General features: G+C 56.5%; 1 protein-coding gene across 1 annotated transcript; it reads left to right on the top strand.

Moving 5' to 3' along the window:
- Positions 1–10,594: 10,594 nt before the first annotated feature.
- DLX3 (distal-less homeobox 3) lies at positions 10,595–15,583 on the top strand. The gene is made up of 3 exons (XM_004591068.2): positions 10,595–11,141; positions 12,055–12,245; positions 13,783–15,583. Exons 1-3 carry the CDS (start codon positions 10,814–10,816, stop codon positions 14,134–14,136), a joined length of 873 nt encoding a protein of 290 aa, XP_004591125.1. The 5' UTR covers positions 10,595–10,813; the 3' UTR covers positions 14,137–15,583.
- Positions 15,584–27,124: the final 11,541 nt, after the last annotated feature.

Here is a 27,124-nt window from a genome sequence, read left to right as displayed (position 1 = left end):
GGTGACATCACCGGAGCCGCAAGCCAAGCCGTGAGTGCCATCCAGCCCTGGCTGGCAGAGGCTGCCCGTCTGCTAGCCCCCTTGGGACCAGCTTTTTAGAGAGCCTGACGCCCTAGGCAAAAAATAGAAACAGCTGTAATAGTTCACATATTTTATATAATACATAGTTATTGCTTTAATGAGCACAGAGCAGGTGTTTATTCGATAATCCCTGTTATTGGATATTGTCATCAATGCTTTTGTTTGAACAATAAGACAGGTTAAAGGCAATTAATACTAATTCACAGTACAGCGAGTTAAACAATATGCATGAGAAAAACAAGGACTTTATGGCTTTGTCCTGACAGAACAGTTGATTGTAACCCTTGATTGGATATTTAAATTCTGCAAGCGTATGTCACTGTATAATGAAGATACAGACAGGGGCTGGTGCTGTGGCATAGCAGGTAAAGCCACCACCGGCGGCGTTATCCAGGCAACAGCGTTAGCTGTTGGGTAAGCACATGTCCAGCCTTCCTCCTTCATTTATATAAAGTAAAATAAGTAAACAAACAAACAAATCCTATTACGTACTTCTGCCTCAAGCTCCCATAAAGAAACAGGAAAATGTGGGCATGTGTCTGGCACAGCAGTGAATGCCCAAACTGAGTTCTAGGCTCCTGGCTTTGACCTGGCCCTGGGCCAACCGTTGCAGACATCTGTGGGGAGGGGAGTGAATCACTGCACGGGCTTTGTCTCTCTCCCTTGCAAATATTTTATCTAGTCTGTGGCATGTTGCTTCATTCTTATTTTATTCTTCACAGCAGATGTATCTGATTTCTTTTCGCAACAAATGTCTCCCTGAGTTTTTATCTGTTGCATTTTTTTTTAAAACCGTGGAAGGTTGTTTGCATGGCTCTTCCTCAAGCCTTTGGTCCTGCCAAAGCCAATGTCAACATCCAAAGTCCTTTCAACATCTCAGGCCTGGAGGCTGTGGGAGAGATTCCCACGAGTCCCCAGGGCAGGAGAACAGTGTGGACTTGCCTGACCGTTTCTCAACAGAGCCGGTGACTCCTGCACCAGGCTGCTGGTGAGGCTGCCTCCACAGCCTGAGGCGAAGAGAAGCACAAAGGAAGGACTTGGGGTCTTTGCTTAACCCTGCCCACATACCTGGCCCAGAAGGCCTTCTCTAGCCTCTGGAGGAGTTAGGCCATTGAGGCATCCCACAGCTCCAGCAGGCCCCAAAGTGATGGGAGAGAGCGCTCTTGGTTACAGCCACCATCCTGGCAGCCTCGGGACGCCACAATGCAGCCACTGGTCCAGGCCCAGGATGGAGGCATCTGCTGACTGGAGGGCTCCATGCTGAGCACAGACTGCGCAGTGCCTACACACTGCCGAGCTGGTGGAGACCATTGGCTGTGGACTTCTCCAAAAACTACTGTGTGTAGAGGACCTGGAGCCCATCCCGGGGAGTGCTCTAGGGGGCACTGAGGCACAGATGGGGCTCCTCTCGCCTGTCTGGGTCCTGGGATCTGGCAAGCACCTCCTGACACTTCTGTATGGAAATCTTATCTGGGGTCTGTTGCAATAGCCTAGTAGCTAAATCCTTGCCTTGCACGCACTGGGATCCCTTATGGGCACCGGTTCATGTCCTGGCTGCCCCACTTTCCATCCAGCTCCCTGCTTGTGGCCTGAGAAAGCAGTTTAGGATGGCCCAAAGCCTTGGGATATTGTACCTGCATCAGAGACTCAGAAGAAGCTCCTGGCTCCTTGCTCCAGATCAGCTCAGCTCTGGACATTGCGGCCACTTGGGGAGTGAACCAGTGGATGGAAGATCTTTCTCTTTGTCTCTCCTCTCTGTAAATAAAAAATAAATCTTACCTGGTCCTCCTGGGTACTCCAGCACTTAGCAGGGGGAACAGAAGCCAAACCTCCTCCTCCAGCTGCCTTGGTGACAAACACCATCTTTCCCTCCCAGAAGAGCTTCCCCTTTCCCCTTCCCCGCACCCCCCCACCCCGTGTGCTTTCTTCTAACAGAGGCTTCTGTCGAGCAGGTTGTCCCTTTGACAAGTTGCTCATCGATGTTCCCTGGTATGTGCTGTGCCCCTGGTGTGACAGCTGCAAGCCAATGGCCAAATTCAGGATCCGAGACTCTCCTGAGCTCTCTTCCACAGCCTGATAGTTGGACCTTTGGAATTTAGGTCTGGGCTAAATACTTGGAGCTGACTTGGGGGAGAGGTGTCCCCTGCTGGCTCTAGCTTCCTGATTTGCCATCCCCAGTTATTCTAGCACCCTCTGTTGGTGAAATGATTCTTCCCCCTGGAATTGCCTTCCCTGGACTGGCTGGCACAGTGTGGGGCTGCTTCCAGGCCTGCTGATCTGCATTCAGTCCTGTTGTTCTGTCTGTTCAGTCACCAGTGTCACACTGTCTTGATTACTAGGGCAGTCCTGGTCCTAGACTTTGTGTTTCTTTGATTTTGCGCTGGATATTCTGGTCCTTGTGCCTTTAAACTTCAGAATCAGTGTGTGCGTTCACCCCCTGGCACTTTGATTGAGGTGGCATCGGGTGGACAGGTTAAGCTGGGAAAAGCTGACTTCTTTTTTTTTTTTAAAGCTGACATCTTAATGTTAAGAGCCCAGGACTCGGGTGTGGTTAAGCTGCTGCTTGCGACATCACATCCCGCATCAGAGGGCTGGCTCCAGTCCTGGCTGCTCCACTGTGGTGTGATGCTTCAACTGGCTAATCCTCCACCTCCACACCCATGCATCCCATGTGGATGTCAGTTCGTATCCAGGTTGCTCCACTTCCGATCCAGCTCCTTGCTTGTGGCCTGGGAAAGTAATCAAGGATGGCCCAAAGCCTTGGGACCCTGCACCCACATGGGAGACCCAGAAGAAGCACCTGGCTCCTGGCCTCGGATTGGCCACTCCAGCCATTGAGGCCATTTGGGGAGTGAACCAGTGAATGGAAGATGTCTCTCTCGGTCTCTCCTTCTCTCTGGAAATCTTCCTTTCAAATAAATAAATACATACATATTCTTAATGTTCCTGGGGAGGGGTTTAGGGGAGATTCTGATTGGGTTCCAGACTCCTGGCTTAAGCTTGGCCCTGAACCCACTGTTTGGAGAGTGAACCAATGGATAGAAGATCTCTTTCTGTCTCTACCTCCCCCCAGTATGTGTGTTACTCTGTTTTTCAAATATATAAATATAAAAAACAAGCCAATATTAAGTCTTTTTTTAAAAAGATTTATTCATTTTATTACAGCCAGATATACACAAAGGAGGAGACACAGAGAGGAAGATCTTCTGTCCGATGATTCACTCCCCAGGTGAGCCGCAACGGGCCGATGCGCGCCGATCCGAAGCCGGGAACCTGGAACCTCTTCCGGGTCTCCCATATGGGTGCAGGGTCCCAATGCATTGGGCCGTCCTCGACTGCTTTCCCAGGCCACAAGCAGGGAGCTGGATGGGAAGTGGAGCTGCCGGGATTAGAACCGGCACCCATATGGGATCCTGGGGCTTTCAAGGTGAGGACTTTAGCCGCTAGGCCACGCCGCCGGGCCCGCCAATATTAAGTCTTACTGTTCATGAGCCAGGAAGCACTCTCTCTCTCTCTCTCTCTGTATCTAGATTTTATTTTATTAACTGCATCAGAATGTTATAGCCCAAATATCTTTAGGGCCAACTCGTCAGCTCTGTCCAGGCCCATAGGCTTCAGGGAACCCACCTCGGGCCACATCCAGTGCTGGTCAGAACCCTGAGCCTCTCCCACTCTGAACCCTCCCTGCTGCCACCCACCCCCCATCTGCCTCCCTCTGCCTTCCTGAGACTTCGAGCCTGGAAGTCTCTTGAACCACGCACTTCCCCAGAAGCCCCCTGATCACCCCTCATGAACATCTTCCCTCCCAGCTGCCATGCCAGCCTCCGCCCAGGCCAGGTCCCTTGCCCAGCACAGGGTCCTGGGCTCCACTGGAGAGAAACGCCCCCAGTGAGGGTGCCACCTAACCTGAGGGACCGGGTGCTTTTCCTCTGCAGCCTCCACCCAAACCTCCCCTAGCCAGGAGTGCAGGTGGGGGCCTAGTGAGCAGCACCCCCTCCTCTGGTTGCAGACCTAGAATCTACCACTTGCCTCCCACTGCCTCGATTTCCTGCTGTGTCAAAACGCAGGAAAGAGAAATGGCAGGGAGCAGCGCAGGAGCCCCTCTGCGCCCAGAGAGGCCTTCAGCAGCGGGGTACACCTTGTTCTGGGTTCACCGACTCTGGTGCCCTGGAAGGCTGATGCTTGAGTTTCCGGATCCTTGCCCTCCTTCCTCCTGCAGGTGGAGCTGTTGGTCACAGCCCACTTAATGGGCCCATGTACCCCACATCCAAACAGCCCAGCGCCCAATGACACTCACCCCCCCAGCGACTGTGCCAAATCCCCTCTGGCTCCCGCTTCACTTCACTGCCTTCTGACCTCGCCCACGCCTGTTTTCTCCGTTTCCTCCACTCCCACTCACCCCTCAGCCTGTTCGCAGCCTGCAGGGCCCTCCTCCCACCTTCCCCTCTTACCATCAACCAGTGAAAACCTCTTGGTCCTCATAACGTCCACCCACCTGCACAGCCAGATCCGGCCTCCTTGCGTCTCTCCCCATACCTGCTAGCTCTGCACCGTTGCCCACCCTCTCGCAGCTGTTGCCATGCACCTCGCCCCTGCTGCCCTGCCCTTGGGCTATGTTCCCCTCTCCCTCTGGACCATCCCTCCCACCCTCAACCCGCACAGGTGGTTTGCTGATTTACTGTGTACATCTGCAGCCCCTGGCTCCTGTGCTGCGTTTACAGACCCGAGAGCCTGGAACCAACAGATCATGCTGGGACCAGCCAGCTCCCAGTTGAGCTGAAGGCACAAGCAGCTGGGGAAGTATCTTCTTTGAACATGAGTGTTTCGTTTATTCGTTTTTATTGCATTTGAAAAACAATGAAGCAGAGAGAGGGTAAGAGGTCTTCCACCTACTGAGTCATTCCTCAAATGTCCACAACAGCCAAACCAGGAACCAAAGCAGAATTCAATGTGGATCCTCTGCATGGGTAGCCAAGAGAGAGAAAGAGAGAGAATGAATATCCTCCATTTGTTGCATTTTGGTAATTTATTCTTCAGCTGGGACAGGGCCAGGCTGAAGACAGGAGCCCCGAGATCCATCCAGTTCTCCCAGGTGGGTGAGAGGGGCTGGGCCATCCTCTGTTGCCTTTCCAGGCATATTAGCAGGGAGCTGGGTTGAAAGTGGAGCAGCCAGGGGGTCCAGCATGACGGCTCAGTGGCTGGATCCTTGCCTTGCATGCACAGGAATCCCATGTGGGCACGGTTCATGTCCTGGTTGCTCCACTTCCCATCCAGCTCCCTGCTTGTGGCCTGGGAAAGCAGTCCAGGATGGCTCAAAATTTTGGGACCCTGCACCCACGTGGGAGACCTAGAAGAGGCTCCTGGCTCATGCTCGAGCAAGGAACCACTTCTGGACAAGGATGGGTGGGACAGGGTGGCAGCCAGAGTGTCGCCACTGGTGCGGGTGGACGGGGGTTCCTACAGTAAGAGGAGGCAGGCACCGTGGTGCAGCAGGGAAGCCACCCACATCCATATCCTGTATCAATGCCAGTGCACCCTCTAACTACCCCACTTCCATCCTGCTTTCTGCTAATGTGCCTTCAAGGAGGCAGTGGTCTCCTGCTGCCCCTGTGAGAGGATGGGCTGGAGTTCCAGCCTTCTGGCTCCAGCCTGGCCCAACCCCAGGCAGTTGGAAATTGAACTCATGGACGACCAATGTGTGATCTCCTTTCCTTCCTTCCTTTCTTTTTAAAGATTTATTTTTATTGGAAAGGCATGTTTTGTAGAGAGGAGAGACAGAAAGATCTTCTATTCACTGGTTCACTCCCCAAGTGATCGCAACAGCCTAAGCTGAGTCAATCTGAAGCCAGGAGCCAGGAACTTCTTCCAGGTCTTCCACACAAATGCAGGGTCCCATGACTTTTGGCATCCTCTATTGCTTTCCCAGGCCACTAACAGAGGGCTGGGTGGGAAGTGGAGTAGCCAGAACACTAACTGGCGCCCATACGGGATCCCAGTGGTTGCAAGGTAAGGATTTAGCTATCACACTAGACCCTTCAAACTCAGAACTAAGCATCAAAAGGAAACAGCACGTTTCTCTTTGTGGGGCCGGCTTCTCGAAATAAATTCATGGTCAGTGGGCTCTTCAGAGAGGCCAGAGCACGGCCTGCTTATCGTCTGGGAACCAAACCAGCCAACACAAGGGGGCTACGGGGCATATTCTTCAAGCGCCCCAGCCCTCTCCCACTATCAGGGAAAGGCAGCAGCCACCTGAACCTCAGCTCAGAACTGTTTGTGCTGCTGGCTCAGGGACATCCCAGCAGCTGCAAGGGCACTGGATCTTGGTGACTGTCTCTCATCCCCCTGCTGTGGCACCAGCTGCCTGTTGGTGTGAGGGGACATGGTTCTTTGCTTTCTCCTCTTTGGGTAAGGAGCCGCTGGGCTGCGAGAGTGGGTCCGTGGGTCCGGTGCGTGCTGGGAATTCTCCCTCTTCACTGTGTGGCCTCTGTGCCTTTTGGCCCTAGCTAAAGTCACTTTAGTTCCTGTGGGTGCCGTGACGGGAGATGTGATTCCGTCTTCTCCCTCAGTCCCTCCACGAAGAGGACTTGCATTGGGTCTGGGAGAGGACTCATTGGCTGGTTGGTTGCTTGGTGAAGAATTTCTTTCTCTTTGGTGCTAAAAGAGTGGTTCAGCTGAATTCAAGCCTACTTAAGGTGGCACTAGGGCTGAATGGGCAGAGCTGAGGACCAGGAAAGACATGACATCTTATTGTCATCTGATGTGGCCCATGTCCAGACGAGATTTTAAAATCAGGTGGCTGCTAAATGACTCCCCAGCTGGTGTACCATTCTGCAGCTGGGAGGGGGGAAGGGAGAGGGGTTTCATCAGTGCCTTAAGCCTTCCAAGTGCTGTGGCTGCGGCAATCAATGCCGGGAGACAGGTTGGGAGTCCTTCCTTAGGCACGCCTGTGCCTCGTCCCAATAGGAGGGCAGAGGCCCAGCGACCACTCTAATCCATTAAAACCTCTCTCCCTGTCTCTCCTTCTAGCTCGATAAATCTGCCTTTTAGGGGCAAGCACGATGGCTCAGCTGGCTAGTCCTTTGCCTTGTAGTGCCAGTTCATACTCTGGCTGATCTACTTCCCAACCAGCTCTCTGCTTGTGGCCTTAAAAAACAGCAGAAGATGGATCAAGTGTTTGGGCCTCTGCACCTGCATGGGAGACCTGGAAGAAGCTCCTGGCTCCTGGCTTTAGATTGGCTCAGCTCCAACTGTTGCAACCACTTGGGGAGTACACCAGTGGACAGAAGATCTTTCACTCTGTCTCTCCTTCTCTCTGTAGATCTGCTTTTCCAATACAGATAAATAAGTCTTTTAAAAAGAAAATAAATAGCTGCAACTTGAATGTATGGAAATTAGAAGTTAAAAGGTAGAGTTGACGATTAAGTTGCTCTTTGTCAGGTGGGCATCCCAGGAGGGCCTGGTAGGGTGATGGCTACCTTGCTTCTAAGTCTGTCTCCAACTCCTTGCTAACACACCTGGGAAAGCAGTGGGAGGTGGACCAAGTGCTGGGACCCCTACCACCCTCTTGGGAGACCTGGATAGAGTTCAAGGCTCCTGGCTTTGATCTGGCCCAGCTTTGATGGGCCACTGAGTAACAAATCACTGCATGGTAATTCTTTTTCTGTATTTCTCTCTGTGGAGCTATGCCTTCCAAATAAATAAAACTAGGATGAATAAATATTAAAGATATACCTCTGGGCATATGGGCCCTGGCCTTCCCCAGTGGAGGGGAATGCGGCTTCCTCATACCGGCCACGAGATGGCGCCAGCTCCTCAGCCAAGGCGGAAGCCGAGGCCAGCGCAGCCCTCCTTGCAGAGCCCATCCCCTCACACAGTACCCAGGTGGCATGATACCTGCCCACAGGGAATAGCTTGCTTTAACAGGGTACTTTTGCTTGGTGCCAAAAACAAAGTAGGAAACAGATGGTGATTGGAACATCTGCCAGAATGGCCTCTTCCATCAGCCTCTCCCAGGCCCCAGCACAGGTTCCCTGCTCATCTAGGGCCACATCTCTGGCTGGCTGGCACCTGCTCATCTTGTTGGCCCAGGTGAGGCCTGGTGGGTGGCACTGGTTCCACAGCATCCCTTGGCTACCTCACCAACCTGAGCTGGCAGGTGCCCGCCCAGGAGGTGGTGGCTCCAGCCCTGCCGGTCTGCTGGGCAATTTGGGGGACTTCCTGGTGACATCTGGTGGGGGGGGGGGCTCCTGCCCCAACTCTGGAGAGGAGAGCTCAACGACTGTACCCAGCCACCCGCAGTCCTAGCCCTGCCATCCCACCAAAGGTGACCCAGCTCTAGGGTCTCTGGCTATTTCACTCAACAAACATCTGCAGCCTGCTCTGGGGGTCTGGAAGGCAGCTGGGGACACTCATTTTGAAGGGCGCCCAGGTGTTGGGGGTTCGGATGCCACACTCGCAGCCCTGAGCAGCTGTTTCATCACTCAGCTAAGCCCCTTGTGTTGCACGGTTAGGTCCATTGCCAGAATTCTGAGTTTCCACGAACCGAACTTAGAAATCAGCCCTCTGCTGAACCACCCCAGGACTGCTGCCCACCTATGTGGGGACTGCAGAGCTCAGGGAGGGGAGGGGGGCGCACAAAATCCCCTCCCCCATCACCTGTACCTTCTGGTTGGTGAATGAATGACCCACCACCCCCAGAAGAGTCTGTCCGGTGCTGTCTCTTTTCCTGGGAGGACCTGGCTGGAGGGCTCCAAAGCAGGTCCCAGCCGTGCGCCTCTCCCTCCCACCCCGCTTCCACCCTGAGAGGGGGAGAGCCGGCCCGCCCGGTGCCCTTCCTGCCCCCGACGCCGCGGGCTCTTTGGGCGCCCTGTTGGCAGCAGAACAGAGGGCACCCCGAGCGGGTGGCAACTCGCCCCGCCACGGGCTCGCACCAGCGGGCGATAGGGCTGGGGGGACGCGGAGATATTCAGACAGATAGCGCTCCCCTCGTCCGCCCCCGCCCCCACCTTTCCCACGCCGGCACCCGCTGCGGCAGTGGTCCCCATCCATGTCCATCTCACAGCTCTCCAGGCACTGGGTGCCTGGGCAGGTGGCCCGACGAGTCTGACTCGGGAAGGGGCCGCAGAGCCGCTCCTGCCTGGGGCTGACCCGTGGGGTCCGCGCCCGAGACCCCCTCCCTGGCGCGGGGCCCGACGCCGCAGGGCCCAGGAGTGGCCGCGCGGTGGCGCCCTGGCACTGCGCGTCCTGCCCCAGCTTGTAGACCTCGACGGGAAGGGGACGGCTGAATGGAGGCGGGCAGGCCAGGACTGAAACGCAAAGGAGTGCTCTCTCCCCCATCCTCAAGGGAGGCCAGAAGTTGGCTTGGGGGCAGAGGAAAGGCTAGTCCTCGGGAATTGCGAGGGTGACCCAGGGACGGGACATTTTGGGTCCGACAGACCTGGGAGCTCGGTGTTGGCTGGGAGCGACCTTCATGGGGGGCCAGGAATCATGGTCCAGGCTTCAGGACAGGTTAATCTCGAGGGGGGAACGGGAGTGCGGATGGAGAGGTACTAACCAATCAGCGCACAGTTGCACATGCACAGTGCGCAGCGTGCTCACACACACACACACACACACACACACATTCATGCATTGATGCCCACCTCTGAGTACTGGGCAATGCATGGCACCCTCACATTACATACCCCAAGCACAAGCCACCCACCCAGGGACTCTCCCAAAATGCCCAACCTTCCCAGGGCTGACTCCCAATGTACAGACTGCCCCTAGGCTGTGTCCCAGCGACACTCGGTGGAAACCCCAGGCCCCTGACTGCCTCCCCCCACCTCCAAGCAAGGTTGGACCATATTTGAGACTCAAACTCGGCAAGTAGCTGCAACATCACCAGACAAAGGGGTGCCCAAACTGCCCTCTCCCCCAGGCCAAAGAACCTGGGACCCACGGCAGTGAAACGTTGGTTCTGTCCATCTCCTTCCTACATTAAAAAAAATAGCAAGCTACACTGCTGTAAGACACTATGTTAATATTAAATATTCAAAGATTTTCTTCAACTGAAAAAGTTCTTTTCCTCCTCTTGCAGTGTTCAGAAGCAGATATTTCACCATCTTGCCCCTCTTTTTGCGTGGTATACACACAGGTGCACATACACACACCTTCCTCCACACACACAGCCCAGGGACAGATTCCTCTCCTTCCCTCACTGCACTCAAGCCCAGCTCCAGCCAGGGCAGACTTGCAGATGGACAGGCCCTGGGGGCTCCCCACTTTGTGAAGATCCTCTAAGCTGCAACGACAGGAGAAGGCACAGCGAGTGTGTGTGTGTGTGTGTGTCTGCCTGCGTTTTGGGTAACAACAAAGAAGGGGGGGAGAGAGGGCGAGAGAGCCAGAGAGCATGTTTTGCCTCCCAGGCAAGACTTGCAGCCAATCAGCGCGCAGGAGCCTCCCTCCCGACTCCAACATTGAGTGTATAACCGGCTGGCCGGGCGGAGCTGGCAGCATTTGACTGTGGCTTGGGACGCGGAGGACAAGGCACGCGGCGACCGCACCCCCACACACGGCTGGCGATGATCTGAGCGCCCCTCGGCCGCCCCCTCCCCCAGACGCAGACCGAGCCCTCCCCTCGCGCTCCGGACCCACAGGGGCGCGCACAACATCCCCACTTGCCTTGTCTCGACCGCCTCCCGGGCGCTCCCCGGTCGAGGCCAGCCCGCGCCGAAGGTCGGCGCCCGCCAGGATGAGCGGCTCTTTCGATCGCAAACTCAGCAGCATCCTCACCGACATCTCCAGCTCGCTGAGTTGCCATGCGGGCTCCAAGGACTCGCCCACGCTACCCGAGTCTTCGGTCACGGACCTGGGTTACTACAGCGCTCCCCAGCACGACTACTACGCGGGCCAGCCCTACGGCCAGACCGTGAACCCTTACACCTACCACCACCAGTTTAACCTCAACGGGCTCGCCGGCACGGGCGCCTATTCGCCCAAGTCGGAATATACCTACGGGGCGTCCTACCGTCAGTATGGAGCCTACCGGGAGCAGCCGCTGCCGGCGGCGCAGGACCCAGGTGAGCCCCCAGCGGGGTCGAGGGCAGGGCGAGAGGCACGGGGAGCACGGCGCGCCATGGCCCCCAGGGCCAGACGTGGGCTGCCCGGGGTTGGAGACTGTGGCTCCGACGGCCGCCGCAGGGGATGGACAGGCGGGCGATCTTCCCGTCCGGAGACTGGCTGGAGTCCGCCCGCGTCCGGGGCGCCGTGGTCTCGGGGTGGAGGAGAGTGCGGGCTGCGGTCGTTCCGGGAGCTTCCGAACCGAAATGACCTCGCGGCGCGTCAGCCAGCAGAGACCGGACTTGGGATGCGGACTTGGGAGGCGCGGGTGGAAATGAGGGGGTCGGGGAGAAAGGCCCGCAGAGGTCGGGGGGTGGGGGTGGGGAAGGATGGGGAACCGAAATAGAGAAAGGTGGCGGTGATGAGAGAGAAGCGAGGAGAGCGGGAGCGACTGGGGACGGACGGACCCGGGGAGAGCAGGGAGGCGAGCGGGGAAGGAAGAACGGACGGAGCGAGCGAGGAAAACGAGGGAGAAACAAAGGAAGAGTGAAAGAAAAGCATGAGAACTATCCTTGAAATTTCCCCCAAGTCCTCAACTTTTCGAACACAGCAAAGTTGAAGGGAGGGCTCTGGAAAGGCAGCAGCAGGGGCGCGGCGGGGCGGGGAGCCTACAGGCTGGGAGGCGAGTCGGGAAGGCGGCGTACGCGTAGCCGCCGCGGTGCTCGCCTGGGCGGCTGCCGGCGCCGGGACCAGCGCGCCGAGCTGGGAGCGCCGCGTCAGGGGCGGCCGCCGATCCGGCTCTGCGGCCCGCGGCTCCGGGACGGCCAGCAGAGAATGGGTGGGCTGGGGCGGGGCAGGACCCTGGGGGACGCGGGAGGCGCCGGCGCAGGCCCAAGGCTGAGCCGCCCTCTGACCCGGTGCGTTCCCCCGCAGTGTCGGTGAAGGAGGAGCCGGAAACCGAGGTGCGCATGGTGAACGGCAAGCCCAAGAAGGTCCGAAAGCCGCGCACCATCTACTCCAGCTACCAGCTAGCCGCTCTGCAGCGCCGCTTTCAGAAGGCCCAGTACCTGGCGCTGCCCGAGCGCGCCGAGCTGGCCGCACAACTGGGCCTCACGCAGACGCAGGTGGGTGCGGGAAAGCGCCGCGGGGGGACCGGGAGCGCACGTGCACGTGTGGGACCCGGCTGGCCTTAACATCAAATCCTAGAAGCTTCTAGAACCCTTGCCTGTTGGGTGGCGCCCAGGGAGCCTCAGCCCCTGTCGCTAGGTTCTGCCTTTGGATGTGAACACTAAATGTAAGCAGTCAGGAACCTGTGGAACTGTGTGTGGCTGTCACAGCCAAGGGCGCCTTCCTCAGTCCAGTATTCCCAGTTCCCTAATAGTGCTAATCACCTCATAGATGTCCGTCTTGCGTTTCTCCCAGGTGTTTGGGGCAGGGGAGGGAACATATACACACACATGTGTATATTTAGCCACATGCTGGTGGTGTGTGCACACTTGGGAAGGCTCACTTGAGAGGGTGGTCCTTCAAGGGTCATTGGGTACCAAGGTGGAAGGCACATGTGGTGGTGAGTACAACCTGGTGAGCCTGTGCCCCAGGACAGTGCGTGCTTGCAGCAAAGCTTCACGCACCTGCTTGTTACCCACACGCTGCACCCCACCTCTACCACGAGTTTAGAAATGTTCCCAGCACAGGGGAGACAGGCAGTCCAGAACAAGGAGGGGCGGGGTTCATCCCTGCCCAGTCCCAGCTGTCCCCAAAGCCCCCAGCAACCTGTCGGGGCACTGGGAGGAGTGGCCACCGCCTGGCTCAGTGCAGGTGTTGCTAGGCGCCATGGGCTGCGGCTGCGTGGGGCCTGGGCCTCCGGGAATCTGGGTCAGCCAGAGGAGCTGATTCATTGTTTGTGTCAGTCATGGGGTGGGGAGTCGCCCTGGGAGGGGGAGATACCCCAGGCAAAATGTGGGGACCCAGGACTCAACTGCTTCTGAGTCTCCAGGCCACCTCCATTCCCCAGGCTGAGAGCTGGGGGGGTGGGGTGGTGGTGGTGGCAGATTCTCCACACCCGGGTGTGGGATTTGTGGCTGCTCTCAGTTGTGGGCTGTAAGTGTGTGTCTGTGTGGAGCTGGGAGTGGGTGCACTGCAGTGTGTGAGGATGTGTGTGTGTGTGTGTGTGTGTGTGGTGTGGGTCTGTGCTCACGGGAGCTAATGTGAATGACATACCACACATGCCCCCCTATTCCCACCCCCTCCCCACTCAGCTTGGGCTGCCTCAATTTCTGTATGTTTTCTGTACCCTCCCAATGTCTCTGCCTCCTAGGCATCCCAAGAGATAGGTATGGGTCATCACCCGCCCTTGAGCAGATGACAGGCACAGGAGAACTGGAGGGAGGCTCCGATGGCCTACCCAAGGTCCTGCGGAGTGAGTGGCAGGACGGACCTTGGAGTGCAGTGGCCCAGTGTTGCTAGCCAGTCTGTCCCCGACTGACCCACCAATCAGTTGATTAATTGATTGATCGGAAATGACGCTGGCCATGGAGCTGGGCCATCTGCCTCTCGCCTTCTTCCCACAGTGGCACCTTCTCCAGGGTGGGCCTTCCTTGTAGGAGCTTCTTCCCAAAGTTTCCAAAGGCTGACAGATTGTCCCTTCCCTTCCCCGGCCAGGTGAAAATCTGGTTCCAAAACCGCCGGTCCAAGTTCAAGAAGCTCTACAAGAACGGGGAGGTGCCCCTGGAGCACAGTCCCAACAACAGCGACTCCATGGCTTGCAACTCGCCGCCGTCGCCTGCCCTCTGGGACACATCCTCCCACACCACTCCGGCCCCTGCCCGCACTCAGCTGCCTCCGCCACTCCCGTACAGTGCCTCCCCCAGCTACCTGGACGACCCTACCAATTCGTGGTACCACACGCAGAATCTGAGCGGACCCCACTTACAGCAGCAGCAGCAGCCCCCTCAGCCAGCCACCCTGCATCATGCCTCCCCCGGGCCCCCACCCAATCCTGGGGCTGTGTACTGAGCACCTGTCTGACCTGCACCAGCCCCCACCACGAAGGACCCCCCACCCCCACCCCGGGGACCAGGCTGCAGGCGCCATCACCACCAGCAGTGCGTCTAGCCAACACTCAGGAATCATCAAAGAGCATGTCGGGAAGGCCCCTGTTTTTCTCCTCTGCATCTGCATGGACCAAGGCTGTCCCTGGCCTTCCCCCCACCCCGGCAGCTGGCCTGGGGTGCCTCTCCAGATGCCCCAGTGAAAACAGCTCCTGGAGCCGTGGTGGCCTGTGAGTGGCCCATCATGGCCACCTTTCAGTTCCTGAAAACTCAGTACCTGTTTTCCAAACTGGAGATGCTGGGCCTGGGGGAGACTGCCGGGAGCCTGCAGGTATGGCTGGGAAGCCAGAGAACCAGGGAACTGGGCGCTGGGGCTCATCGAACCTGCCAGGCCCAGCCCTTCCTAGGCCACCTGGTGCCTGCTCCTTGCTGAGCAACCCCTCTCTGCCAAAAGAGAAACCAGACATGGCAACAATGAGGGGGGGTGTCTCAGGGTGGGGGAGTGGGCATGTGCTCCCCCCAACTCTGCACTTCTAAGCCCTCACTGAAGATTTGAGGGTAAAACCAAAGACAACTCCCCCCGTGTGGGGATCTTTTAATATTTGTGGCTTAGATGGAAAAGCTAAGGGAGCCCTCTCCTTCCTTGCTCCCACTCTGTCAGGGGAGAAAGGGGAAGGGGGTTTCCCATATCCCTCCCAAGGACCATTTCTTATTCCGTGCACAGGACTTTTGCACAACTTTGATTTTGAAAGCTGTTGAAAACCTAGGAAAAGAAAGGGCATTGTTACCAAATAGGACACAACCTCCCCTCTTGGGGGAAGGAGGGCAGTTTGATCCTGCCATCCCACCCACCCCACCTCCACCGCTCCTCCTCCCCTTCCCTCCAGTAGCTGGCAGCCTTGGCGCCAAACCCCGAATCTCCAAGGAGATCAACCAGGCAAGCCCCCCAAAACTCCCCTTCCGGTGGCCTTGGAGACAGCTGGAGAATGTGGGGGTGTGGTGTCAAGGAGGGAAGCAGCTTCGAACGCTGTGCCTTGTGAGGGGGGCTGGAGGCGCTGTCCCATATGCCCCCCACAGCCAACTTCCCTCCCTCCCACCCCATGATGTGGCGGTGAGGTGGACGCTGTGGCTCTATATATAGTATGTTTTTTTTTTTTTCTAAGAGTAAAAGGGGACAGCCTCCTCCCTCCTGTGGTTTCCTATTTATGTGACTCCTTCCTCCTGGACAGGTCGCCCTGTGCAGCAAGAGCTGAGAGCAAGAGGGGTGTGGGCTGCGGCTGCGTCCCCTCTCGTGGGAGGTGCGGGAGTCAGGAGACAGACAGACGCGGGTCTCCAAGAGTCTCACCCAGGGACACAGGGATGGGCCAGCTCCCGGCCCTCCTGCCCTTCTCACTCCTGCCTCGTTACTGGCCCTGTCTTTATATATAATGTTAATAAAAAAAAAAAAAAAAGAAAGAGAGAGAGAGGAAGAGAACTGCCAAGCTCTTTGAACTGCTGGTGCTTATCCGGGAGGACCTGGGAGGTGGAGCGATGTCTGTCTGCTGGTGGGTGTGGACAGGGTGGGGAGGGACCAGGAAGCTTCTAGGGGCTCCTGGGGAAATGACCCTATCCCCTGAACCCACTGCTGGGGAGAGGCCTGAGGCTGTGCCTTGCTTGAGGAGGGGGGACAAATGTGCTGACCCCTTGGCTGCTCCCCAATTCTGGTGTGACAATGTGGGAGGCTCTTGATCTTGGTGCCATTGATTCCCTATAGTGTATGGGGACTTGGCATTCCCTGCCAGCCGGTGGCCCTCCGCCATCACCATCACCACCGCCACTGCCGGGTCACCTCAGGGCTGCTCTTTGATCCTGAGCTCACATGAGCGGACATGCTTGCACATGCATGTTAACCCCCTGTCTCCACGCCCAGGCATCCTGGTCTTTCTCCCTCCTGGCTATCCCTTCCAGCTTCCAGTGAGGGAATGACACTGCTCCAATGCCTGACCCTGGGGTCCCCTCCCAGCTGCTGGGCCAGGAGTGCAGTCAGGCCCTGCCTCAGGATCTTCTGTCCACTGCCACTGACCACCTGGGCCATAGCTACTGCGTCTCGCTCTCCTCTTCCAGGTGTTCCTTGTCAGAGCCTGGGAGACAAGATCTGGATCGGGTGGAATGAGTGAAGGGGTGTATGAGCACCACGTCTTGACGTAGAGGGGTGCCAGTGTGATTCACACCTTACAGTCTTTCACACAGGCACACGATACCCACGGCTCTCTGTGGTCACACACACGGACTCTCGCTCCAGGCCAGTGTGCTGTCACCTGCAGGCACAGCCGTGGACACACGCACCTGACGCATCGCAGCCTCACAGCAAAGGACACAGCCAGAGCCGGAGGGCTCCAACAGATACAGGCCGCCGACAATACAGGTGCACAAGTGCACACACGCATACACACGCACATGCGCACAGTAGAGAAAACTCCCTGTACTAGAAAAAAAGTCTTGAGTGGATCAAATGACATTGCCCAGTAACTGACGTGATGCAGCTCAGCCTAGAAAGTCCCAGTCAGGCCCACGGTTTCCTCATCAATCAATGTGGGTGAGAGAAGGCCTGCCCTGTCTGCCTGTGGCACTGTTGAGGGACACCAAGCAAAACAGGGATGTGGAGGCTGGGTGGGGGTGGTCTCCAGCTCACAGAAGTGGCCTGTTGGACTGGGGCAAGGCTGGGACCCTCAACCCCCAGGCCATCTGACTCCACCCTCTCAGAAAGCAGGCCCTCTCCTCCCCACCCTCACCCTCAGCACGCCCCGCCCTGGGGGAGGCGGAAGGGAGGAGAGCCTTCAAGCCCACGGACGACGCCAGCCGGGCTGGCAAGGGTTAAGGTGGCAGCTGCCAGGCGGGGCTGAGTTGAGCAGTTGGGTTTGAGGGCTGCGTGCAGGCAGGAGCAGTGAGGCGGCAGCCGGCAGACTCGCTGGAGACACTGCATTTTATTAGGGCTGGGCTGCCAGCAAGGGGAGGGAGAGGTGGTGGGGGGAAAGGGCAGAAAGAGAGAGGAAGGAAGGAGGGAGGCTGGGCGGGCAACCAGGGGATGAAAGGATGTTGTAAGCTCCCTAATTCCTCAGGGCTCATCCCAGCGTGGTCAGGCTGGATTAACTGCCCAGGTGACCTCCTGCGGGGGTCAGCCCCACCCCTGACCTCCCCTTCCTCTCTCCTCACCTGGGGCGGTCAGGTTGTCCTCTACACCTGCCCTGGTGGGTGAGGGCTCCTGTGAAGAGGTAGCAGGCAAGGTGAAGCAAGTGGTGGGTGGGAGTTAGGGGGGATAGCCAAACCCATCTTCCAACAGGTGCTTCTGAACCTTGTGACAACCTTCAGGGAAGAAGGGACAGGCTCGGGAACATGTTCACTGTTCTCTAAAGCTTAGCCACAGGCATTTACCAGCCTCCAGTCCCACACCAGGCTCTTTGCCTGTGATTCTCACAGTGGCTGGGCATGTGCGTAGTCAAGTGCCCATGTTTCAGGTACCTGAATGTACCTGAAAAGGTTCAGTCTCAGCTGAAATTACAAGATAAAACAAAGATATGGCCATGCTGGAATGGGAACCCTGGTCTGTCTGGAGAATGGGTACTCTGGATGGGTACCCTGGCTAAGATGCCAGGGCAGAGTGTCAGAACACTGGAGCCACCGCAGCTCCACCCACCCCGCCCGCAACCAGCCCTCCTCCTGGGTGCTGGGAGAGGGCGGGGGTGCCCTTCTTCCCCTGGGCTGGTCCTAGGAAAAGCTTAAGGCTGCCATGCTCTGGAATGTGCACAGCAGAGTCAGCTGACCTGGATCTGAGTGCTGCCTCCATCACTTTGACCTTGGCCAAATCCCCTAACCTTTCTGTTCCTCAGTTTCCTCGTGTGTGGTGTAGGGATAATGCTACCTGTGGAGCTGTGTGGTTGTCAGGATTAAATGGGATAATGGGAGGATAATGCTTTCCGAGGTCCCAGGCACATGCTGAACCCTGCTCAGTGCATGGAAGTGGCTGCTGCTGCTTCTCCTGCTGGCCACAGCAGAGGACATTTCCTGCCCTGCCAGCCCTCTACACCTCCACCTCAGACCCTGGCTGTCCCTGCCACGTGGCTTACCTGAGCCATCCTCCGGTGCAGCAAGAAAGAACGAGTCAGCTACCGTTTACTGAGTGCCTGCTGCATGCCAAGCCCAGGTGGTACAACAGATTACCAAAGCCTAGTGAAGGAAGGCAGAAACCCCAGGCCTGGGGAGGCTCACAGCCGGGCACACCAATATTGCCCAGGAAGGACTTGAACAGAGGGAAGGGCAAGTGCAGCTAGTGGCAGGTGAGAAGGAGGCTTGGAAGGCATCGTGGGAGAGGTGGCATTTAAGTTGTGCCTTGAAAAAGGATGGAAGCATGGTGGGCTAAGGTGGGGGGCTGGGGCCCCCTCCTCTGAGACTCCATGGGGTGGAGAGGAATGAGGTTCCTGGGCAAAGCTCGGACATCTCAGCCCTGTGGATCCTGTTAGGCTCGGGCCCAGAGAGGGGAGGTAGAGACCCACAGGTCCCCAAATCCTTTTTCCTCAGGGGTTGACAAAGATTGGGGTCTGATCTGGGAGACCCAAGCCTCTCAGGGGTTCTGGGCTCTGCCCTGGCACATGAGAGTTAAGGAGAGAATAAGTTAGCTGCTACCTTTCTCACTTGAGAGAGTGGATAAAAAAGATGGCGATGGGGGCTGTGGCATAGTAGGCTAAGCCTCTACCTGTGGCATGAACATCCCATATGGACACCGGTTTATGTCCTGGCTGCTCTATTTACGATCCAGCTCCCTGCTTATGGCCTGGGAAAGCAGTAGAGGATGGCTCAAGTCTTTGGACCCTGCACTCAACATGGGAAGCCTGGAAGAAGCTTCTGGCTTCCAGCTTTGGACCAATCTAGCTCCAGCAGCTGTGGCCACATGGGGAATGAACCAGCAGTTGGAATTCCTCTCGCCTCTCTGTTTTTTCCTTCTCTGTAACTCTGCTTTTGAAATAAAAAGAAACAAATCTTTAAAAAAAAGAAAAAGAAAAGAAGGATGGCGTCTAGCCCTGTCGTTGGGGTCACACTCTGGAGGACTTTGAGGCCCAGGAACTCTGAGAAAAATCTCTGTGAATTCAATTCCACCCATTGTCTCTCAGCAGCACGTGGTCACTGCCAGTAGCTTCCACCCCACAGAGCCACAGTGGAGAACTGCAACAAAAGAGTCGGGACCCCTGCTACTTGGGCCTCAGGCTCAGGCCCTGAGCTCAGGGCTCAGGGTTGCATCAACTAACTCCAGAGGGGATGGGAGGGCAGGGGAGAATGAGGGGGGAGGGATGGGGGGAACCGGCAGCCAGCACCTTGGTCTCTGTTTTTCTAGCTTTAATTGCAGCGTTAATCACCTTAATAAGCTGTTTACCAACCACCTGGCAGCCAGTGACTGAGAGACTGAGAAACCAAAAAGTGCTTGGAGCTGAGTTTCCAGAGCCTCAGGGGAGGGGTCAGTGAGGGGGAGGCCAGCCCATGGCACTCCCCTCACCTTCAGAGGTAGGAAAGTGGGGGAGCTCAGGACAGAGGGAAGAGGGAAGAGCTTGCAGGAGCAGGCAGGGGGCAGGTGGCCTGCAGGTTACTTTCAGAGAGAGACTTTTGGCAGTAGGGGAATTCCTAACCTGGGCCCCCAGCCCCTGCCTTTCACCTGTCACTTCGCCAGGCCATCGACTCATGTCCCCCATTTCTGTTGGCTCTGTGGAAGGGCAGAGCCTGCATGCACCTGCTTCACGGTTTTTCCCTCAGCTCAGTACAGCTGTGGGACCCGTGGTGTGCTTGTACTCACCCAGGGGAGGATGGCAGGCTGAATGACGGGGGAGGGGGAGTGGAACTGACATACCCTGAGAGCAGAATTGGAGCAGGAGATGACTAAGGAACATAAGGAATGAAGGCAGAGACGGGGGCATGTCCATTGGGTGCTTCTTCCATTAGTGTGTTACTTGATAGCACAAAGTGGAATAGCTGGATATTCAGTGGTCCTGCATGCATGAATGAGAGTGAATGGAGAGGTAGTGGGCTGCTGGAACCTCAGCAAAGGGGCTGTGAGGCTGAGCCAGAATGACACCTTGGACATTCTCTGGGCTGCTGGGCTTTGGGCAAGATAAGAGGAAGGTTCGGCACCCGACGGTGTGGCTGCGCAAGTGCAGGAACAAACTATAACAAGGCCCTCAGCAGATGTCACTTCCTCCAATCAGGAAGTAGGCCCAGAGAGACCCGGTCAGCTACCTGGCATCCCCCAGCCAAAGAGGGACCATGCTCTGACTGCTGGGCTCCTCGACCTACACCAGGCTGCATCCAGACAGGCACAGTTAGGCTGCTGAGGTTTTGGTAAAGATGTATGTATTTGAAAGATACAGTGACACAGAGAGAGATGTAGAGGGAAATCTTCCATTGGCTGATTTACTCCCGACCAAATGGTGCAATGGCCAAGGCTGAATCAGGCCAAAGCCAGGAACCTGGTATTCTATCCAGGCAGGTCTCTCACGAGGGTGTAGGGGCCCAAGCACTTAAGGCCATCCTCTTTTATTTTCCTGGGTGCACTAGTAGGAAACTGGGTGGGAAGCAGAATAGCTGGGACTTAAACTGATATGGGATGCTCGTATTGCTGATAGCAACTTACCCCATTGTGCCACGGTGCCAGTCCCCAGACACTTGTGTCACTGAGTGGGCCCTCAAAGCCTGGCTGTGCCAAGCATGTCCTCTGAGAGGAAACAGCTTGGACCCAGTGAGCGGCCAGGAGGTTGCTGGGAGTGGGCATGGCTCTGGATGTGGTCTGTGAATGCTGGGAGAGCCCTGAGAAACCCCAAGGGAGGGGTCTGGAGTCACTTTCCTGCTGCCCTTTGCCCAAGGCAGGACATTAGGGGGATGAGGGCTGCCAGAAGGGGTACCCTAAAAGAAAGTAACCCCATAGGAGGGCAGGGTGGGACCCAGAGGCTGAGATTCCTGGCTGTCTCCTGCAGTAAGACTGGAAGTGTGTGCTAAGTAAGCAAGGTATACTACCCGCCTCCCTCCACACACACACCCCCTGGAGGATCAGCTGCGTGGGGAGGGCGTCCCCCCCCCCACTCCGGGCAGCTCTCCTTGCACCTGGCAAAGGACAGCTGCAGCAGCATCATGCCCCTCCCTGTGCATGGAGGCTGCCAGGCCGCGTCATGCCATGCGTGTGGCACCAGCCCACGCCCGCCCCTGGAGCCAGCGAGGCCTGCCCTGAGCTCAGGAATCCCTGCTGGGGAAGAGAGGCGGGTGAGGGATATCCTCAGCTGGGACAGAGAGGTGGAAAGTGGGGGAGAGCAGCCACAGAAGTCAGCCAGCTGGAGGGAGCAGGGGCCAGGCTGGGGGCAGGGTTGGGGCAGCCAGAACATGGATAAACTATGCTTTGGAGAGCACATGGGTCCCACCAAGATCTGGGCCAACTGAGGACCTACTGTGTGTTGGGTCCTGCACCTGACAAGGGCAGAATTGTTCGAATCCCATTCCACAGGTGAGAAACTGAGGCCGTGCAACCTCCAAGTCACTCACTTGCCACCTCTGACAGGGTTGCTGAGGGTGCGGCACCCAGCTTGGCACAGTGATGAGAACTCAGTGAGCTGTACTGTAGGCTGTGGACAGAATCACCCCTGGGCAGTCAGGACACCTGCTTTGGGTGGCCCAGGACACTGTGGGCATCCACAATGGTCCCCAGCTGGCCCTGCTTCTTCTGTGGAAGAAGGGTAATGTCCTGTGGAACTCCTCCCTCCACTAGGAAAGTACTTTCTTCATTCCAAGGTAAGTCAGCCAGGGCTGCGCCGGGCAAACGTCGGCTCCATCCACAGCTCCCAAGTGGGTACAGGGGCCTAAACATTTGTGCCATCTTTCACTGCTTTCCCAGGTGCATTAGCAGCGAGCTGGATTGGAAAGTGGAGCACCCGGGATATGGCTCAAGTACTTGGGTCCTTGTCACCCATGTGGGAGACCCGGATGGAGTTTTTGGCTCCTGGCTTCAGCTTGATCTAGTCCTGGTTATTGTGGCCATATGGGGATTGAACCAGCAGATGGAAGCTCTCTCTCTTTCTGTTGCTCTGCCTTTCAAATAAACACATCTGAATAAATAAATAAATAAACAAATCTGTTTGCTTATTATTTTGTGTCCCTGGGGACAGAGGTAAGCAAGGGGGGATGTTGGGGCAGGGGGAGGCATTTCTAGCACCAAACTGAAGAAGAGTCACACATCTCCCAGCAGGCCCCAGTTCACTGCTCTCCTAGGGGCGGGGCACGAATGCACTCTCCTGCTGACGTCAGGCAACAAGGACCCAGAAGCACCAAGTGACGCCTCTCAGCTGAGTGTCTGCAGCCCGCAGCACCAATCCAGGAAGTCTCTCTCAAAGAGGAGTCATTCGTGTTTGATTTTTTGAGGAGTCGTTTTTCTTTCTCAGATGTGGTTGCAGGATGGCTGGGCGTGGAAAGGACCCTGAGCCCTGACTGGGTGGGCAGGGCAGGGCTGAAGTTGGGGTTTGGAGAGGAGGGCTGGGGGAGGGAGGTAAAGCCACCGTGGGGTCATCAGGGTGGAGGGTGCCTCCCTCGATGGCTCCAGCTGATCCCCCTGGGCGCGGGGAATGTGACAGGGGCTGGGCAGAGGCATGTCAGGAGCCCCAGCAGTCTGGCTTCCCCCAGGATCTGTCGGAGCAAAGAATTCCCGTCGGCTCCAGGGCTGGGAGGAGGAGTTGGGAGCAGGCCCCAGCATGCAGCAACGGAGAAGGCAGCTCCCAGGCCTGCGGGGGGCAGGGGGGGGGGCGCGGAGAGGGAAAGGGGGAGGAGGGATGTCTGGTGGCTGTGAGGAGGGTGGAGCCTGGGCAAGGCCACAGCCCTCATCTCTCCTCTGACCACCTCCACCAACTCCACATGTGCACCTGCACCCTGAAGAGAAGGGGCACATCAGTGCTGGAGGGAGGGGTGAGCAGGCAGAGGAGGGAGTCTCCCCCTACCCCCAGGCTCAGGGCTCCCAGTCTGAGAGGGGAGGTCATATTCTGCAACCTGCACCTGAGAAAGACCCACAAGTTTTGGTAGGTGGGGTTAACATGCAAAACAGGACAGAGGAAGTAACTATAGGTGGGCTTCCAGGTAGAGGGGATTCCCAGGCCACCTCAGGAGTTGGTGCAGGGGTCACCCAGCAGCTGTGCCCACCCAGGTCAGCTTCACCACTCAGTCTGGAAGTCCTTCGTAGGTTTAGAGCAGGGAGAGGGGGAGTGGCTGTGGATACAGCCAGAGCAGAGGCCCTTCTTGCTGGCACCAGGAACTTCTTCAGGTCTGACCCGGGATCAGCTGCAGTGGGGCCCAGAGGCAGATGTTCCCTGCGTGCTCCACAGAGAGCATCATCCTCCCCTGCCAGAGAAATCATCTCTCCTTGTGGTGTCGGCCTAGCACTGCGTGGCGCTGAATCAGAAAGCCTGGTGTGCACGCAGGAAGCTTGGCCCAACTCTGTTCCCCTTCTTGGACTGACCAGATGTGTCTCCCTCCCCAGGATGCCAAGGGGGCGGAGTATTGATGCATCCAGTCCAATGAGGGAGGGACAAGCCTGACTGCAAAGTCTTCAGTTTGATGGGAGCCAAGGTTCTGTCTTACAAGATGGGAGTGGAAAACGGTGGTAGACATGTATTAGTCCCTTATCTGCCCCCTCCCCCACAGACACACCTGCTGTCACCACTGCCAAAATGCAGTAGCAGAACTTTTGTGAACTTCAGAGAGGGTATGTAATGTTCCCCAGGTCACACTGCAGGCAGGAGCAGTTCCCCAGCCCTGGCTTGCAGAGCAGTGCTTCAGCCCCAAGGCCCTGTGATCCAAGCCCCATGCTCCCTGCACCTCCCCTCCCCACCCGCTGGCCCCTGGCCCACCTGGAGCTGAGGTCAGGATAGGAGAGCCAAGGAAGTAGCAAAGATGGCAGAGGCACGGTCAGCTAAGCCTCCACTGTGGCCAACCTTCGAGTTCCCGTGACAAAGCTGGCCATGTGTGGGAGCTGTGAGATGTGGCAAGAAAAGCTGGGGACACAAGTGTCTCTCAGGAAGAAGAGCAGGAAAGACCTCAGGGCAGAGACAACAAAGTCTCCAGAACATTCTCCCTGGCAGCTGCTCACCCAGGGAACAGCTCCCAGACACAGAGGTGAGTGAGTCAGGAGAAATAGAACAGTAAGATCTGTTCCCCGCAATGCGCTTGCCGGCACATGGGGATGCCAGTGTATTCCTTGTGAAATTTTTAATTAATTAATTTAATTGAAAGGGAGGAAGAGAGAGAGAAAATCTTCCATGCTCTGGTTCGCTCCTAAAGCCAGGAGCCACGAACTTGGTGCAGTTCTTCCAGGTGGGACGCTGCCTGCCACCTCCCAGGGTGTGAATGAAGAGAAAGGTGGGACTTGAACCCAGGCACTCCCACGTAGGGTGCAGCCTCCCAAGCAGTGTCTTTTTTTTTAAGTTTTTATTTTTTTTTTATTGCAAAGTCAGATATACAGAGAGGAGGAGAGACAGAGAGGAAGACCTTCTATCCAATGATTCACTCCCCAAGTGACCACAACAACCGGTGCTGTGCTGATCAGAAGCCAGGAGCCAAGAACTTCCTCCAGGTTTCCCACGTGGGTGCATGGTCCCAAGGCTTTGGGTCATCCTCGACTGCTTTTCCAAGTCACAAGCAGGGAGCTGGATGGGAAATGGAGCTGCCGGGACTAGAACCGGCGCCCATATGGGATCCTGGTGTGTTCAAGGCGAGGGCTTTAGCTGCTAGTCCATTGCACCGGGTCCCCAAGCAGTATCTTTACTGCTGCGCCAAACTCCCCACCCCCTAATGTGTGTGTGCCTGTGTGTGCCTCTGTGTCTGTCTTGACTAAAGTACCTAACCAGCTCCTTGTTGAGCATGGAAGCCCAGCGCATTGTCCATGTATTGTGTGCCCACAGCATGTGTGTGTGTGTGTGTGTGGTGCTGCAAGCCTGTGCTGTGTGTTTGGCTCTGGCATGGCTGGGGTGCACAGTAGGGGTGGGGCTGCATACTGAGCTGTATCTCTCTCTCTTTTTAGATTTTATGTGTTTTTATCGGAAAGTCAGATTATACAGAGAGGAGGAGATACAAAGAGGAAGATCTTTCGTCCACTGATTCATTCCCCAAGTAGCCGCAACAACCAGAGCTGAGCCAGTCCGAAGCCAGGAGCTTCTTCCAGGTATCCCACACAGGTGCAGAGTCCCAAGGCTTTGGACTATCCTCCTCTGCTTTCCCAGGTCACAGGTAGGGATCTGGATGGGAAGTGGAGGAGCCAGGACATGGCACCCATATGGGATCATGGCATGTGTAAGGTGAGGATTTTAGCCACTGAGCCATGATGCTGGGCCTTCTGTATCTCCTTTTTAGCTAATCTAAGCTAGCCAGGAAAGACAGAAGGGGTGGCTTGGTGAGATCACCTGGGCAGGGTGGGTGGGAAAAAAGAACTGGAAGACCCCTCCCTTTCACCCCTTTTGGAATGAGAAGAGCCAGGATAGAAGAAGGGCAAGAAGGGAAGAGAAATGTTTTGGGCCAGGGACCTTTCCTCTTTGACCACCATTTAAAAAAAAAAAATCTGTTTGAAAAGCAGAATGATTGAGAGAGAATCTTCCACCTGCTAGTTCACTTCCCCAAATGGCCAAAAGAGCTGAAGCCAGAAGCCAGCAACTTCATCTTCATCCAACTCCATCTTCCCTTGCCTCCCTGGGGCTTGAACAGGGAACTAAATTGGAAGTGGAGCACCCAGGCCTGAAAGCTATGCTCAGATATGGGATGCAGGCAGTTGCAAGCATTAGCTAAGAACACGGTGCCACAAGGTTTGCCCCGTTTGAAATATTTCTCATCTGAAGCAGGGGTTCCTTTACCTGGGAGTCCCCAATCCCTTTGAAAGACAGTTGCTTTGTGGGCCGGTGTGGCATGAGGTGGTCTTTGAGAGGCCTGAAGCATGTCCCCAGCTGCTGCCCTCAGCTCCTGCCTCCAAGCTTTTTCCTCTTTGGCCTTTCAGCTCCATTTCTACCCCTTCCTGTTTCCTCCCAGGCCCCTAAAGGCCTGGCAAGGAAAGGGTTACCTCCCAGGATAGGGCAGAAAACACCTGTGCGACATCCACGGGAAGCCAGAGGTCCCATGCCCCTTATCTCCACCCTAGGACCAAAGCCAGGAGGGTAGTGCCCTGCCACCCTGGGGGAATGGTGGACAGAGCCAGGCTGGTGAGAGGAGAGAAGGAGAGGACGCAGTCTCCTCTGCTCTTGGGAAGCAGGAAGTCACTGTCATCCTCTTCTAGCTTCCCTTCCCCATCCCTCCTAAATTCTGGGGAAGTCCTTGATCTCTGAGGCCCCGTCTACACAGGCCTCAGCTACCCGGATAACATTCCATTGACTCTGGATTCAATCCCAGGGGCAAGTCCGGGCATCCGAACTCCAGTGAGCTTTAGAGCTGAGTAATCAGCTGCTGTGGCTAGGCAGACATTTTGTTGGAACCACCAGCTACCCACCCCCCACCCAGCAGCGGATCTGGGGTGGGAGGAGGGGTGGAGGGACCTCTGTCACTCCAGTGTCTTCCCCCCACCAACTTCTCACTGTCTCCCTCTTCCCACCTGCAAGTAATTTGGCCAATAGGAGGGCAGTTAAGATTGCAGCTCACCGGGTCCCTCCAGAACTGCCCGCACTGGGGGAGGAGGGGGTCGCCCGTCTCCCCCAGACCCCGGGTGCCCTTTCCTCTTTGCGGCAGCAAATTATTTGTAATTATCTCACATTGAAAGCCTTCAGGAGCTGCTTCCAAAATTGCTTTAATTGAATTAATTGAATCTCATTTTGCTGGGGGAACAAATGGGGAGAGGGTCTTAAAATAGCCCCTGGGAGAGGGGAGGCGAGCGACCCAGCAGAAAGGGATATCCCATATCCTTTTCCCATCCTTTTCCCAGTGGCTGA

The sequence above is a fragment of the Ochotona princeps genome, chromosome 17 (genome assembly GCF_030435755.1).
Source record: "Ochotona princeps isolate mOchPri1 chromosome 17, mOchPri1.hap1, whole genome shotgun sequence".
NCBI classification, from domain to species: Eukaryota; Metazoa; Chordata; class Mammalia; order Lagomorpha; family Ochotonidae; genus Ochotona; species Ochotona princeps.
Note: the sequence above shows the minus strand (reverse complement) of the source record. Positions and strands in the feature narration are given on the sequence as shown.